This window comes from Octopus sinensis, linkage group LG6 (genome assembly GCF_006345805.1).
Source record: "Octopus sinensis linkage group LG6, ASM634580v1, whole genome shotgun sequence".
Classification (NCBI taxonomy): Eukaryota; Metazoa; Mollusca; class Cephalopoda; order Octopoda; family Octopodidae; genus Octopus; species Octopus sinensis.
The window spans coordinates 73,886,728-73,904,060 of NC_043002.1; the positions used below are offsets into that span (position 1 = coordinate 73,886,728).

At 29.5% G+C, this 17,333-nt stretch overlaps 1 protein-coding gene across 21 annotated transcripts in view; it reads right to left on the bottom strand.

Annotated features, from left to right (window-relative positions):
• LOC115212775 (amyloid-beta A4 precursor protein-binding family A member 2) overlaps positions 1-17,333 on the bottom strand; it is a 248,648-nt gene that overhangs the window by 132,617 nt on the left and 98,698 nt on the right. For 13 of the 21 annotated variants that reach the window (XM_036504010.1, XM_036504015.1, XM_036504005.1 and 10 more), the window contains 3 exons: positions 11,562-11,645; positions 7,811-8,170; positions 426-500 (listed from right to left, as the gene is read on the bottom strand). In XM_036504010.1, coding sequence (XP_036359903.1) covers positions 426-500; positions 7,811-8,170; positions 11,562-11,645 — 519 coding nt within the window. The remainder of the gene's footprint in view (positions 1-425; positions 501-7,810; positions 8,171-11,561; positions 11,646-17,333) is intronic. The other 8 variants (XM_036504018.1, XM_036504011.1, XM_036504014.1 and 5 more) reach the window with 3 other exon arrangements.

Here is a 17,333-nt window from a genome sequence, read left to right on the forward strand (position 1 = left end):
CATCTTAATCTACATTAAAAGTGTACCACAGATAATATGAGTGGGGATTATAGAAATATAAACTGCTTAATCACAATTTGCAGCTTGTGAAATATAGATAAAGAAAGAAATAAGGCACTAAATGATTTCAATGAGTTTTCCAAAGGCCTCATATGATAAAAAGAAAGTTTTGTTTGTAACTGAATAAGAAGAAAACACCTTATCTGTAAGCATTCCACTTACATAAATTTATCTATTTCAATAAAACAGCTGTTTATTATTTAAAAGCCAGAGTAAGCGTAACTCAAAAGATGTAAGAAGCAAATGTAGTAGTGTTGACATAAGAAAGGAAAAAGGAGAGGACTGAGAGGTAGAACAGAAACAGTGGTAGCCTCCACCTGAAAAAAGAAATTAGGGCACTAAATCTATTTGTGTTGACCACTCACTGGTAGCAGGGCAGCGGAATTGCACGGGCGAATCGCCATCTTCATCATCATAGTCTGTACTGCTTATTGAATTTACTGGAGAAAGAGAATAACATAGCAAATATAAGCCAGATGGCATATTATAAGAACAAAAGATGTCTGGAAATAATAGAGAAGAAACAGAATTTTAAAGTAGATGAATTATTAGGGAAAAGCTTCAAATAGATGAAAGTAAGAGTAAAGGCTTTAGCTTGACACAGGAATGAAAAGATGAGGTAAAAGAAAAAGAGAAAGTTAAGTGGAAAGAAAAAAAAGGATTAAAATGATAAAAGTTGGCTTTATATATATACAATTTAAAGCTGTTATCTATCTGTTTTTAAAATGTCTTGAACACTAATCTGAAATTTCTTAGATTTGAAAAGAAAAGATTTGTAAAATGTATGTGCACATTTGAGAATGGGAGAGTACACAACTGTATTATGTGTGGGAACATTTTAGGTGAAAGGAACTGATCTTTTAAGATGCCTAACTACTAAACCAAAAGTCTGGTGTTCAAGCTCTCCAATGAATATGCTCACTAAGTAGATGTGGTACCTGAATAGTATTGTGAAGGTTGAGTGGGTGTTGAAGTAGTTAACATGTTTTTTCCATGCTAGCATGTTTAGAATAGTTTATTTGTTGATGCAACTGTTTTTGTAGCTAGATGTCCTTTCTTATTCTAAGGAAGAAGAAATGGAATCTGGATAGTGTTACATGGCAAGTTCAGAGGTACAACTCAAAGCTTAAGCTTGTGGCTGTAGGATTGAGTTATTAAGAAAATCAACATTAAAAATGAATGTGTGTAAGAGCAGAAATGACAGGTTTTATCTATTTCTCTCTCCCCCCTTTTTTTTTTATTTTCAGTAGGTGCAAGCAGGTTTGTTTTAATACAGAGTTCATGTTATGAACATGTATTTTCAGGTTCTGTAGCTGTATCTTGAAAAGACAAGTGGTATAAAAATCTTTTATTTATAAAAAACAGTTAAGGGTTGGTAACAGGAAGAGCATCTGGCCTGAAAATACTACATCCAATAAATCTTCATCCACACCATGCCAGCATGGAAGAGTAAAGATTAAAATGAATGAAAAATAGAAAAATGATTTCATTAATTTCAAAGGTTGGTTTGAAATTGGAGCTATAGTTAAAATTCAGCCTCTAGTTTAGAGATTTGAACTCTTGGACTATAGGCTGATAATCCACTAAAATATCCACTCTACCAGTTCACACACACATTTGTTTGTTTCCTCATTAAAAATGCATTACCCAAAATGATGCACTGATAACCAACCAAAAAATGGGCTTTAACTGCTCCATTCCCTTCCCATCCTATCAGCAAGTTACTTATAGTCTACTAAGTTCTTCACCAATCACAATTTCCCCCCCCCCCCCAAATGACAGCTCACTGGAATTCCCCAACCATCCATATTTTTCATGCAGACATCATATTGCAGATGTTGAAATGAAACATAAAACATCAACCTCACAAGTTTTGCGCCAGAAAAGATTATGGGTACAGTTCCTTCCTCCTAACTAAACTGGAAAAAAAATAAAGAATTTAAAAATCAACTTTACTGTAAACACCAACCAGACATGCAAGTGAGTGTATTTGTATTATAACACCAGTTATATTCTGTAATAATTTGATACAGCTACAATTATTTCCCTTTGCAGTAAGCAAGAATTAATGAATATTTTATATTTCTCATTACAGTATATTGTTTCTAGATTTTATATCTTTAAATGCTGATTCTTAGCAACATGCTTTCTCAGCAGCTTCTGCAGCATGTAAAATGCTTCCACAGAAAAACAGATGCATAAAGCCTTGAATTTTTCCACTGTATTCATTCACTAGCATGAAATAAACACATACACACACACAATAAATAAATAAATAAATAAATAATAACTGAAAACTTATTTCTGTGAACATCTTATATGGCCTAATACCATATAACAGGACAAACAGAACATCTCTACTCAGGAGAAGAAAAAAAAGAAAAAATTTACAGTTTTGAAGTTTCACCTTTGCTAAACTTAATCAAAGGAAGGATTTTGAAAAACTGCATATATGTCTTTCTTTTGTTATCAGAATTCAATAACACAGGAATACTCTCACCAGAAAACAAATAAAGCTTAAATGATAGAGCAAATATAGAAAAAGAAGTAAAAAGCATGTGGCACTAATGGATAAGATTTCCATTGTAGTCAAAGAACTACAGTGAGGACTAATAAAAATCAAGGAGGCAGGATATGAAGTTTTGAAAAATCTGGTTAGTAAACCTAACACAGTCTTGCCTTTACTGAAATAAGTTTAAATATCATAAAAATATGAGTGATAGAGTGTATAGAAATCTTGAAATTGGCAACAGAATATGATGAGTTCAGTGTTAAAATTATGGTTTCCAGGAAAGACAATAAAATACCAATATTCTAAATAACAATTAGTTATCTTCTATAATTAAACATCCATTAATTTTTTTTTTAATTACAAAAAGTCACTGTTGATTTAAGAAAAATAAGAACAAAACTCCAAGATTTTAAAATATTCTCTGTTGGAATTTGGGTTTTGAAGTATATGCAGAAATTTCAGATTATATCACCAGCAAATGAAAACAGACTAAGATGGTTAAGGCATTCTGCCAAAAATATAAAATATTGAAGCATAAAGAATTTAAGAGGATCATGAACTAAAAATACTTGAAAAATCAGATTTCACATCAAGACAAAACTTAGAATGCTAGTTCAGATGTTAGAAGCTAAAATATAAGGAAACTACTGCACTGCTGACCTTGCCAACATATACCAGCACTGAAAAACCACTAGTGATGGATAGGATGAGATTGATGACCATCTTCATTATCAGGATAATGATTTTGTTAATTACAATAGTGATGATGATGATGATGATGATAAATGATGATGATGAATAATGTTGAAGATGAGGCATAAAACAATATGAATGTTGATTTCTTTGCACTATCATTAAGTTTATATGCTGTGCACGAAATCTGAAGTAGTAGGCATAACTCTTTTGATGCCTGAGTATTCTGAATGTATTTTGGGGATATAGCTGTTGCTTAAATGCAGGTCAACCTTGATTAAGTAAATCTATGATCTAAGGCATTTCAGCTGTGATCATCTTTTTTTGTATCTAGGGCTGCATTGTCTAAAGTGCCCTTTCATTTTTAAGATGGTAAAATATGACACAAGGGAATGTGCCTGCTATTTTATATAACTGGAGCACCCATATAGCAGTTCCTTCATTGGACTGTAATGTAGAATGTTATGTAGAGATATATTTAGATAGGAAAGGATATGTAAATGTTAGAGAAGATAAGTAAATTTGACAACATCCAATGTGTGCTCTTTGCTGAGGTGTGTTCTTTTACAATGCATTTTGTTGTTAGAACACCAGGCCTATCATCATTATCATCACTGAATGAGTCATCATAGTTTGTGTCAAAACATTATTTGGAGAACTGAATCAGAGGAACATAATCTTACTCATTTCTCCATTTGTGGATGGTTTTCAACAGCTGGATGCCCTACTTAACACTAACCACTTTACAAAGTGTATACAGGCTGCATTTTATTTTGGCATAAGCACTACAGAGGTCCAAGTCCTCAACACAGCGAAAGAATCCAATCTACTTTATGTTGTCTCCACTCAATTTCCAACTTATTACAGGATTTACTGGATGCACTTATCTCAGTACAAACACTAAAGTGGTTGCTCTATTCGCTAAAAGACTAGTTTCCCTACTCTACATAGTCTCTGTTCTTTCAAAGCAAACACAAGAATGGACAGAAGGGGAAAAGAACAGAGAATATGAGTATAACTGAGAGAGAGCACAAGAGGAAGGATTGGGAGGGAGGGCAACAGTGATGGAATGGCAGTGGAAAGGGACTTATAGGGACAGTTATATCTGGTTATTGGCAAGAGTTTGAATAGAAAATTCCATGATGAATCTCATGGGATAGCAATAAAGATGATGGTTAGAGATAGAGGGAGATGGTATGTTACAATGGCCATTACAATGCCATCCTTCATTACACAGGTGTCATGATGGAAGAAAAGTAGAGAACTAGAAGGATGATATTGGAAGAGAGAGGGATAATAAGAATGGATGATGGTGGATAGATAAAGCAAATGCCATTCTTTGTTACACAGGAATCAGGCTACAGCAAATAGGATAGAGGGTAACAAATAGGGCTGTACATGGAAACTTAAGAACATAATGGGTGAGAGAATAAAATATACATCTCAAGCTCTATCACCACCATCATTATTTTAATGATTATTTTGCCATGCTTGCACCAGTGAGTGGATCTTCTCCATATGTCACCAATCATCACAGACCAATCACCACATTTCCATTATAATTTCTTTGTCATCCTATATCTTCCTCTACTACAGACTTCACCCATTTCACACACTTGACACTTCTTTACTCAACTCTCATTCACCATGCTTGTATCAGTGCCAAGTTCTCTCTTGCACAAGGCATACATTAACTATTTTAAACATTTTAGACATGTTCAGAGTTGTTAGGATAGTTGTTTGGGGCCTAAAGAAGAATGTTTTCATGGCATATGGTGATACAGGAAAGTATTTCTGAAGATATACTTTCGATGGGTTTCTTTTTATGCTTAAGAATATATATATATTTCTCTAGTATCCTTGTTATCCTTAGTATATGTGATGGGCTGTTATGATGGTCCCAAGTTCATATTATTTAGCATTAAAATGTGCAGTATAGTAAAGCTGGCATTTGTATACCAACAAAGTGTTTAATATTTGTAATAGCAGACGGAAGTAATGATGATAATGATACATCATGTTAATAATAGTGATTATGGCTTTGGTGGTGGTGTTGATGATAAAGCTACCATCACAAATGATAATGAATGGTGGTGATGAATTGTGATGATGAATCATGTGGGTGATCATGATGATTCTCAATTTTAAGAAAATTTCAGGCTATATTTATTGCTATGAACATTAACGTTTGATTTATTATCATTTCACTTTCCAGATGTTACAAGTGTTTTTTTTTTTTACTATTATCAGTTTTTTTACATAAAAAAAAAGCTACAAGCAAACACAGATGATATATTGTCCATAGGACAAATATTAGATTAACACATCATAATCGTTAATGTATTTCTAATTAAACTCAGAAATTTTCATCAAGCCATATTAATTAAAATCATTACATGAAAAACATTAATTATAAATGTCTATATAAAAGAATAATTTTATACGAAATCACTTTAGGGAATTTACTATGATTTCATTCACATTTAGGAACTGAATATTTCAGCATAAACCAACAGACTTACTGACTTGTACTATACTAAGTCACCTTGGTCTTTTAGTAATTAAAACGTTCCATGTGAAATATACTCTTAATGAATAATAATATTATTGTTAGAAGGAATTTAAATCATTTTCAGAAGTTACTAAGCATGCAAAATATACAGTATAAACTCTCAGTCCAACAACACAACAAGCAATGAATGAATTACAATGACATGTGGTAAAATCATGCAAAGCAGTTGTCTATAATTTTCAATAAACCTTTCACTTCAAATTCCTATTGACAAGTTGCCAAATCTGCAACATTTAAGTAGATGTAATCGAAATTATCAAACACTGGCTTATTTATAACATTAAGAATGTCTTAATTTATTCTGCAGTGAACTATTAATAAATAAAAAAAAATGCTTTATTTTATTTATTTGGCTATTTCTATAAATAAAGAAAGCTAAATGTTGCCAATAAGTAGTCTAATCAATAATAAGAGTACAACTAAGTATTTATCGTGTGTGTACTGAACAAATTAAATACACTATTTATGTATCTTTAGAATGAGACTATGATGTTTGAAGACTAGACTAGGAAATTAAAGCAGTTATCTTGTGAATTTTATAGATACAAAAACAGATTTGATAATATTGAAGGAAAGAGGCAGTGTTAATTTACAGTAATAAGTGCATTTATTAATTAAGTCTAAATTTTAAAAAAATAATGAATATCAAATTGTTTTGTAAACAATTAGTTGCATGATTCACATTCAATAACCTTAATTTATTCTATTTCACTTCATAATTGTTCAAAATACCCAAGTATGATAAAATACATTGGTAACAATTTTACTATAAATGATAAACTAAATTTATGGGAGAATTGATTCCTTCTTATATCTAATCAAACTTTTCATGTGTTTTAAAAAACTGCTAAATAAAACTAACAGTGTAGTTTGATTAAATACATATTGAGTCTTCTATCTTTTCCACATCACATTCTTCTTAAAGACTTCATATTCTAACATGAAATTTCCAAACGCTTAAGCTGATGATCTATCTAAACTTATATAATTCATTGCAGTTTATTCAATAGATTAAAAAAAACCCTCCAAAATATATAGCTTTTAAGAAGTTCATTAAATTAATGTTGCATATATTACATTAGTCATTATTTCTTTACAATTAAACTTCACTTCTATATATATATATATATATATATATATATATATATATATATATATATACACACACATAAGTCAAGACTTCTGAAATATTTACATATACTAAAGAATGAATATATGGAGCATGAAAATAAAATATAAAAGTTTTTAATGAGAAACGAACTGATTGAAGCACCCAAATTTTATCTCTGATTCTAAACAATATTTCCTTTCCTCCTCATCTGTTAATTACCTAAAATATATTTTGATAAAATATTTCAGAAATGTAAGCAAATTGCAATTTGAAAATTTCATTGAAAAAAAATTTGAAAATATATCTGGGTAGTAAGTAAATGTAGTTGAATATTAGATGACATGAATATGAAATAAGCTATTTTATATTTGCATGAAAATTCTTAGAAGAATATTGTAAACATTAATGTTTATAAAAACTTGGCAACTTGAGGTGCAAAAAAAAAAAAAAAAAAATTAAAGGTTAATGATCAAAATAATGATTGTAATCATTTTTAGATTTTGATGACTACAAAAAAAACAAAAAAAAAAACATGTGATTTCAAGACAAACATTTTTCTCATTTAACCTAAAATACATCACAAATACAACACTACAAAAAAAATGTTAGAGAAAGTAGGTTAAAAGCTATCATAAGCCAAAGAAATAATAGATAGAGATAAGTAACAAATTCTAGTTAAATATTTTTTAAAAGGACATTAGATATTAAAATTAATTAATTAAGAGAAAGGAATTATAACTTAAAACATTTTTTCTAAAATGATTATTAGCTATGACTGTAATATAAACAAGAATTAGTATCTAGAGATGTTTGAAGATAATAGGGTTGGGGGATGAAATTCTCCTTATATCTAAGTCAGTACCTCCAGGAGTAGCTGTCTTGACATAGGCAGTTGTACTATTGGATGGAGAAACAACTTCATCACTTCCACTTTCCTCAGATGAACCCTGTGATCCCGAGTAGTACTTGGTTGGGACAGACGTTCGCTGACATGCACTAGAATTAGGAGCACCATGTGCAGAGGCATGCGAAACATCGTTATAAAACTGGTCTTTATCCTTGCTCAGTGACGACAGATCACTGGAGACTTTTTTGGAAACTGTGCGATAAACAGATTTCTCAATGCCTTCATCATTTGGAACCGACGCATATTTTCTCCCCTTGTTGCGCCGAACATAACACATATCTTCATTATCTTCATACTCATCATCGGTTTCATAACCTAGAAATAAATGAATCATGCCTGGATATGATAATCATGCAGCATTCAACACAAAATGTTTAAATAAATACCAAACAATAAATTAAAAAAAAAGACATCACATGAACAGCAAATACAATAGCAATGCAACATTTCAAAAGAAATAAAAATGAATAACTTATAAAAGGCACAAATACTTATGTGAATTGCACAATTAACTAAATTTTATAAAGAACTATAAGCCAAAACATAACTGAACTGGAGAGTAATAAATATCAAACCACATGAAAGAAATCTTTAAACTGGTCTTAACTTAAAAGTAAAATCTGAAGAAGTTAGAAAATACTTGCTATTTTTAACTATTTATTTGATTCATGCTTTTTGGCAATTTATAATAATTTCTCAGTTGCTGAAGTTACTTTTCTATGGACAAAATTAATTATTATACTTGAGTGGTATTTATTTCATCACCTTGGAGAAGTCAAATGCAAAGTAGACATCAAATATAATAGTGTATTTGATACAACATACACTGTTTCATACTTGCTTTAAACTGAATAGTGTTTATCATCAGTATGTCATATATTTAACCAACTTAATGCAGTCTAGATTTAAAAAAAAAAAAATTTGTATTTTATCTACATGTCTACAAATACTAACATTTTAAGTAGGAATTTTATGACTGTTTCAGTAACAAAGTGGCTCTATTCAGACACCACATTATGAAGAGTAACTATATGCTTAAGTCAATCAATATACTCTATTTGAAACTGACAAAGTTTAAGGTAAAAAGATTAGCACTAAGGAAAGGACAACAAATGAGAATGACTAGAGATATGGGATTTTCTAATCCACTCCAACTATGCCAATTTAGAAAAAGAAACAAAACTTAGAAAACTCTATTTTTAAAATTTATTTTTCAGCTACTTTCTAATGAAAAATTTTCAATGAACCTTGAAATATAATGGAAATACATATGAAAAGCTTAGAAACAGTCTTGTAGAACACTTGATATTCTGTGAGTTCCCTTTCATATTATCAATCAAGTTTTGAAATGCAAGACAAAATATAAATTATTCAAAGAATAGCATGACAGCTTACAATATATTAATTTTCAGCATAATCAACAGTCTTGCTGCTCAATCTAATTAAAATATAAAATTAGATATTAAAATTTACTTATAATTTTCAACAAATTTTCTTTTACTCTTCATCAAAAAAGATATCCATCCACTTCAATATAGTTTTTCTGTTGTAACTATCTTGTTTTCTTTTTTTTTATTACTATGAAACCAATGCTTTTCATTTTACTTACTAAGAATATAAGAAATATGATTCAGTTTTCTTTAGCTATTTCAATAAATTGTTGTTTCTGGAAACTACTATGAGCATCATAAAAAATAATATCATTGTTAGTGATGAAAAAAATTTTTTTTTTATTTTAGGATTTCAAAAGTGAACATGGAGTTAATTTAAGTTATTCATTCTAATAAACAGAGTGATTTTAGTAAACCCCACACTGCAGAAATATAATCAATATAAATACACCAGCCAATATTTCTAATGAGTGGTTTAGAGTACATTATAATTACTTCCCTCAAAGATGTCATTACAGATGTTAGTACTGAAGTATTCTAAAACAATCAGCAGATCATACCACATAGACCTAGAAAAACTGATAGGATTAAAAGACTAATAGCATAATACTAAAAGCCATAATAATAAAGCAATTGTACATTAATTTCCTAACAACTAGTCATAATGTAAAGTGAAAGGGCAGCCCACAAAATGTACAGTGTTCAATTATAATGTAAAATTATTGAGGTAAAAACATGCAAACCATTTATTAAAATGCTTCATGCAAGAGTTTACATAATGTATAAAGAGCCATTTCAACAGACAACAAGGATTACAACATAATCAACAGTATAAAATACAGAGTAGTTTGTAAAAATGCAAAGATTTAAATTAAATACAAAATTTACTGTAAAGAGACCCATGCACTGTGACAAAGAAACAATGAATTGCATCAATAATCTTAAACAGAGAATTGGACATAATTATCAAGCAAAAGTAATTAAAAAGTGACAAGAAAGGAAACTATTTATAAACGATGCATTAGTTCTTTCTATACACACATATATATATTAGCATTCAAAATTAGAATAATTCAACAACTATTTTGAACCATTATTTTTTTTATAATAAAAATAAGTCTTCTTTAGTAGTTTCTCATTTCAAGTTTCAATTTAACTAGTCCACTAGTATAGTACTAAAGTTAACATTTATAATTCACGGGTTATTGCTAAATTACACAGAGTTTAATAATTTGTTTTGTCTGCCAGTTATTTTGGTAGGTATGGAATAAATATATAATAAATATTCTTCATGACAAAAAAAAAAGCAAATAATAGAAATAAATAGAAAATGGCTTAATGAAAGACAACTGAGTTAAAACCAAACCTGAATGATAAGTTTGAAAAGTTAATGTAATATTTTCATACATATTAATTTAAAGCTAACATTAATGTAATGATTTATTTTGTCTTCCTTTCAGAACCAGAAATATTTGAAACAGGAATACATAGGAAGAAACAGATTGAAAGAAATAGAAAGAAACAGATCAATTGATCTATCAACAGACGAAGTGTTTAATTTTCCGATAACTATTTTAACAAAGTGAACGTTACAACCAAAATGAATTCTTCACACAAAAAAATTCCACAAGACAGAAATGAGCTGGTCTCTTTAATTTGAGAAAATTTCAAATATATCTCCTTAAACTGGAATCAAAGTTAAATATTAAATTTAATACATACCAAATAAAAATAAGTTCATATAAATCAGATTTCCTTATGTCAATGTTACCTATGATAGTTATTTATGAAGAATTAAAAGTCAAAAATCTATGTACTTCAAAAATAGCATGCTCTTCAATCATATTTTTTTCCCCAATAATCCAAAATTTTCAAGATGTAAAGCTTAAGTAAAAATAAATCTTCTATAAAAAAAAATTATAAATTAATGGATTCAACATGCTTCTTTTATAAATTCAGGATAATTATAATGAAAATAAATTCAGGTAGTTTATTGTAATCCAAGGGAAATAGTAGTGTCAGCTATATGCATGGAAATAAATAATTTAAAAACTAAAGAAAACATTTGAGGTTTCTTTTAAAAATATCAAATGCTCTTTATAAATCTCACTCAAATGTCTCCCAAAGTTTTCCTTTTTATTTTGTTTAAAAGCATACTTTACTTGTAGGTTGATACCATTGAGTTTAAAAAAAAAAAATTTTTATTCTAAATCAAAATATCAAAATATCTGAACATTTTTCACCATTCATATTTTAATTAATTTTGAAAAACTGAAAAATAGAATTTTAACTTCATAAGCAGTTAGTTTTCTTACCTTTTGGTGTCTGATAGGTTTTACCATCATTTCTAGTGTACTGGTTTTCTAAAAGACCATCTTTCTCATTTTCCATCTCATAGACTACAAGAAGATATATAGTTAATGTGATTAAATACAATAGAATATATGTACCCTAATGTAAAACAGTAGTTTTCAAAGAATTAGATAGCATCAGTTAGAGAATAAAAATTAATTTTTTTTTATGGCTGAGTTAAGGGAAGAGCAGAACCTATGTCTTTTGAGATTAATGGCACAAAAAAGTGGAAGAAATTGCAAATTACGTTATTCTTAGGCCACCCTATTGGGTGGCCCGCCACTCAGTGTGTTAAATAGCTTATTTTATAGATATTATTTTCATAGGTAGAGCTGAAATAAATACATTGAATTAAACAAAAACTTATAAATTCCGTTTATTTTAAGTATCATCAAGCAATTTTAGTAACTTTAAAAAAAAAGCAGTTTTAGTATCCTGAAAACATCCAGTTTAAGTTAGTGTTATGTATTGCTCAATGGGGATAAGTAAATAGACTTCCTTTTTTTTTTTTTTTTTTTGTAACCTTCATTTTGTAAATGGACTTTTGATGTTTCTACAGCTCTCTACAACATGAAGAGCTTATTAATTAACATTAACAATAATCATTACTAATATAATCGCAAAGTCTGGAATTTGGGGGAGTTAGTCAACTGCATCAACCCCAGTACTTCATTTTATCAACACTGGAAGAATAAAAGCAGAAGTTGAACTCAGAATGTAAAGAACCATAACCAAATGAGCATGATTCTACCAAATGACTGCATTAAGTCCGATTTTAAATAATAACATATTGTTTAACGTATTTCCACTTAAAGTTCCAGGACCTTATATAAAATAACAAAATTGAAATAAAGCAGAAAATTCACTTGCTATATATATATATAACAAGAAAGAAAGAGAGCAGTGATTAGGAATAAATGAATTTAGTCAAAATATGTCACAAGCATATTTTAAAGAACCTAGAGTTTGTTTATTCCTAATCACTGCTTGGTGCTGTTATTTTTATCCTGTCCAAAAGGTCCACTAGCACAACCCATTCACTGTAGTCAAATCTACAGCTTTGAATCTGCTCATGGTTATTTCTCTTTGGCATTTCCCATTGAAGGAGGCTAAAAAGCCATAAATGTGCTGCTGAGAATCCACTAGAGGGAAGCAATGGATAGGTATGGTGTTTTTATACCTTTTACCAGAAGAGATAACTTTTTCTCTATGGAATTTGCTTTTGGAAGTTAAAGTGTCATAAACATATTTTAACTAACCTAATATGCTAAAGGAGAGAGATACCAAAAATTATACTCTAATATATGCTATCTTTTACTAGTTTCAGTAAGACTGTGGCTATGCTGAGGCACCAACTTGAAGAATTTTCAATGAATCAATCCCAGTACTTTTTTTATTTAAAGCCTGGTATTTATTCTATTGGTCTCTTTCACCAAACTGCTAAGTTACAGGGACATAAACACTGACAAATATATACACACACATATATATATATATATATATGCGATAGGTTTCTTTCAGTTTCCATCTACCAAATCCACTCACAAGGCTTTGATCAGCTGAAAACTATAATAGAAAACACTCGCTCAAGGTGCCATGCCATGGGACTAAACCTGGAACCATGTGGTTGGGAAGTGAACTTCTTACCAAACAACCACCTATTAATTAATACTGAATGATATGTAATACAGCTTATTATAAAGACTATTTAATACACATTGTATCACAAGTGGTTGGCATTGAGTTTCAGATACATCAATTATGCCAAAATAAAGTTGGAGTTGAACTCTGAAGGTCATTTAGATATTGGGAGGAGGAATGAGTATGACAGAAGACTGTAACATCTATAAATAACGGAAATACAGAGATGTATCAATGGTTAATGTAGAAAAGATTTTAATCAGAAGAAAGGTACAGTAATTAGAGCAATACACAATGGTATAATTCACAAGCAGAATTTTAAACACTAACTTCATAACATGATGAGATAAAGCTGATATCCTGGATGTAGAAATTGCTCATCTATTTACTTTACATCTGTTTTTCCATACTAGCATGTGTTAGATGAACATATGTTGAGGCATTATTTCATTGATGGATGCCCTTCCTGCCACTAATTCTTACTTATTTTTTTAAGTAAGGGAGCTGTCATTCTACTAGTCTTCGAAAGTGCAGAGTTACCAGATGATTTATTGACAAAGAAATGACAGACACCAGTGGCTGTAGTTCAGGGATTTTTCATGCAATCACAGAAAGTAAGCATTCACACTCAGACACACATGATGGACTTTCTATCTCTCAAACTCACTAATAAGGCATTAATCAGCTTAGGACATGTGGTTTTGCAAAGCAAACTTTTTAACCACACAACCATGCCTGCACGTAAATGTTTTTTTGTTTTTTGTTCCCCCATCTAAAATATTAGTTTTTATAATTTAATATTTCCAGGTGTAACAGCATTCAGTACATAAGCTTTATCAGTTGAAATGAAAATATTTACCTGATAACAAATATATTAAATTTACAATATCTCTTATAAATGCCATCAAAAGAACCAATTTCCTTATTCCTACTTGTGTACAATATTTGATTCAATTACCATTACAGCTGACAGGACACTTTGCTCTGAAATTCTTTGCATTACACACATGTATATCTGCATGTGTGCACAGACATACTGATACACTCTTAAAATGTTCCAGTGTAAACACTTCAACACTTCAGAGTATTTGTTGTTGACTTTCTAAAATAAGTGTTGCCTAATTGGTAAGGTATCAGTTTTAGGAATAATGAAACTATGTGGGCTAGACTTTCTCTTTGGTCAATAATGCTCTTCCTGCTCATGAAACAAAAATATAATTTTTGTAAAAACATTCCACTATCTTCCACAATCACCCTTACTTGGATGCATTAAAACAGTGTTATATTGTCTAAAAGAGAAAACATTTTAACCCTTTAATATTTAGATTACTCTGTCAAATGTGATACTTATTCACATTGTTTTGAATTAATCTTACATTATCTCATAGCTTCATGATTTCAATGATAGGATTGTTTATTTTTAGAATGATATTGTAGAGTAGGTGTGTAAGAGGCCAGACCTGGCTGGTTTGAGCATAAAACAGGTAGAATATTTGGGTCTGATATGGCCAACAAGAAGTAAGCCGTAAAAATTCCCCTACAATTAGTATGATAAGCTGAAATTTCTAAGATCAGCAGCAACTTCTATTATATTCTTTTCCAAACTATTTCTCTTTAATTTTCTAAGACCTCCAATATCAGAACATCAAACTACAGAAACTGAGAAAAAAACTGGTTTTGCAAATATCAAGGAAAACAAGGTTCCAGCACAGGTTAAAGAATAGACAAAATAAAAAAAACTAATTATTAAATTAAGAACTGGAACATTTAAACCAAGAACACAAAAAAAAAAACAAATTAACAACAGTGCCATTAGTGAAGAACAACATACTTTTAAATATAAAAACATTAACAGAAACAAACAATTGTAATTGTTTGTATATTTCTCTAGAGAAGATAAAAATATACAAAATTAAGCCATACATATTACAGAGAAAGAAATTTAGAAGAGATAAAATTAAATATTAAAATTAAATTAAGTTAACTAATGAGTAATTAATTACAACAGCTCATAATTCATTAATCAATATTCTTCTTTAAATCCCTGAACCTCTAAATGATGTCAGAAAAAATTTAAGATCTTATAGAATATAGCATGGATAAACAAATTAATTTAGTACTAAATTATAAAATGGGAACCATATCCATAGGCTACTGAAATAGACTAATACATGAACTTTACCCTAATGGAGAGTCTAATATATAATGTGCAGAGAATTGGATGTAAAATGTTCTCTAACTTGGGTAATGCTCACTATAACATGCAAAACGTTCTTTTGCTCTGTTAGTGTTTACTGTCACATGTGAAATGTTCTCTTGCTAGAATAATGTTCACTGTCACATATGTGATCTCTTATTATGGTAATGCTCATAGGGGCCGTACAGCCATGCAGTACTACACCTCTTACACTTGCTTGACAATTATCATTAACGGAGTTACTATCCAATATAGTACATCATTATAAAAATATCAATGCTTTAAAAAAGTAATTATGAAAATACTAAGGAAGTGAAAGCTGCATGAAATTCAAAATATTGCTTTTACTGACATTGCTACATCATTCAAATACGATTGTCAACATGATGATCCACTTAAAAGACACTGAATATATTTATTTGTACTTATAAGCAGTTTTCTTTTATTTATGTTCATTTACTTGTTTTTTACATATGTAATTTGAAACAAGCTACTCTTAACCTATCTTGCGCCACGTCATCAGATAATGACAATGCAAAAGATTTATTCAAATTTTGAATGAATTAATAATATCAATTATTAATTAATAACATTACTTAAATGACCTAACTTAGGCCAATTTGGTAAAATAAAGAGTATGGCCATTCGAATCCACATCAAAACGTTACTGATACTTATTTTACTGACAAAGAAATAAAAGATGTTAACTCTAGTGGGGTTTGAAATCAAATCCAAAATGAATGCAGCTAAATACAACAACTGCTTTTGGTTATTTCTACTATTTGCCAACTTGTTATTGTACCATTCCATTAATTGAGAATTTAAAAACATATACACACAGTAATACTTGTACAATACTTATCAACAGGAAGCAAATAAACAACCTGTACGTTTTTTTCACTCAATATTCTCAATTTTGACACTTGTTATTTGTAACCATGCACCAAAGCATTGTCATTTGCAAGAACCCATGTAAAATATACATGTATTTTGTTTTACATATAGCAACTAGATTATTAAAATTTTCTGTTACTATTGATTTAGTTAGTAAGTGCATGGTGAAAAGCAATTTGTTGTATAAATATATTGGCTCTACAACTAAATATATTGATATTTAATTTAAACTATCAAAGATTTTGGAGTAGAAATTGCTTTCCTATGAAGATGAATGGATGAAGAGAAATATGTTCAGATTAAAAATAGATTCTCCATTTATATAGAAATTTTTTTTAAATGTTTAATGTAAAAACAATATGATAAATATGAAAGATCAGTTCTAAAAGTTAATTGATAGTAAATATCTTTATGAAATAGCAGTAGTAAAAATGTCTTCATGCTCCATAAACCTAAAGTGTAGGAAATCTTGGTTTGAGCATGAGTTTGTTATATGAAAAAAAAAAACTTCAAATCTGTATAGTTGCTTAATATAAAAATTAAAAAGGTATGTAACTAAGGGTTCTATAACCAATTTCCTAGTCTAATTTTAGTTTCTGGAAACTAATACTTTCACTTTTTTGTTAAATCTTGAGAAATATGCAGTCAGCATAATCATATCTACATCAAATTTGGTGTTATCAACAAAAGGATAGGGTATTTTAAAAACAATGAAATCAAAATAGTTCAAAAATTAATTTTGCCCCTAATGTTAACTGAAAAGAAAGCAAACAGGAAATCAAAACTTCATAGCTACACACAAGAAAGTAAATTAGTAATATCTAATAATAGATATTATGATTAGAACGTATGTCCTACAAATAATATCTATTATTATTATCATTGTTATGATGATGATGATGACACTGGTTAGAAAGAAATTGTCAGATTGATTGCAACTGATTAAATGTTTAGTAATCTAAAAATAAAATTAGCTGAGAAATATGAAGCTAAAAATGCAACT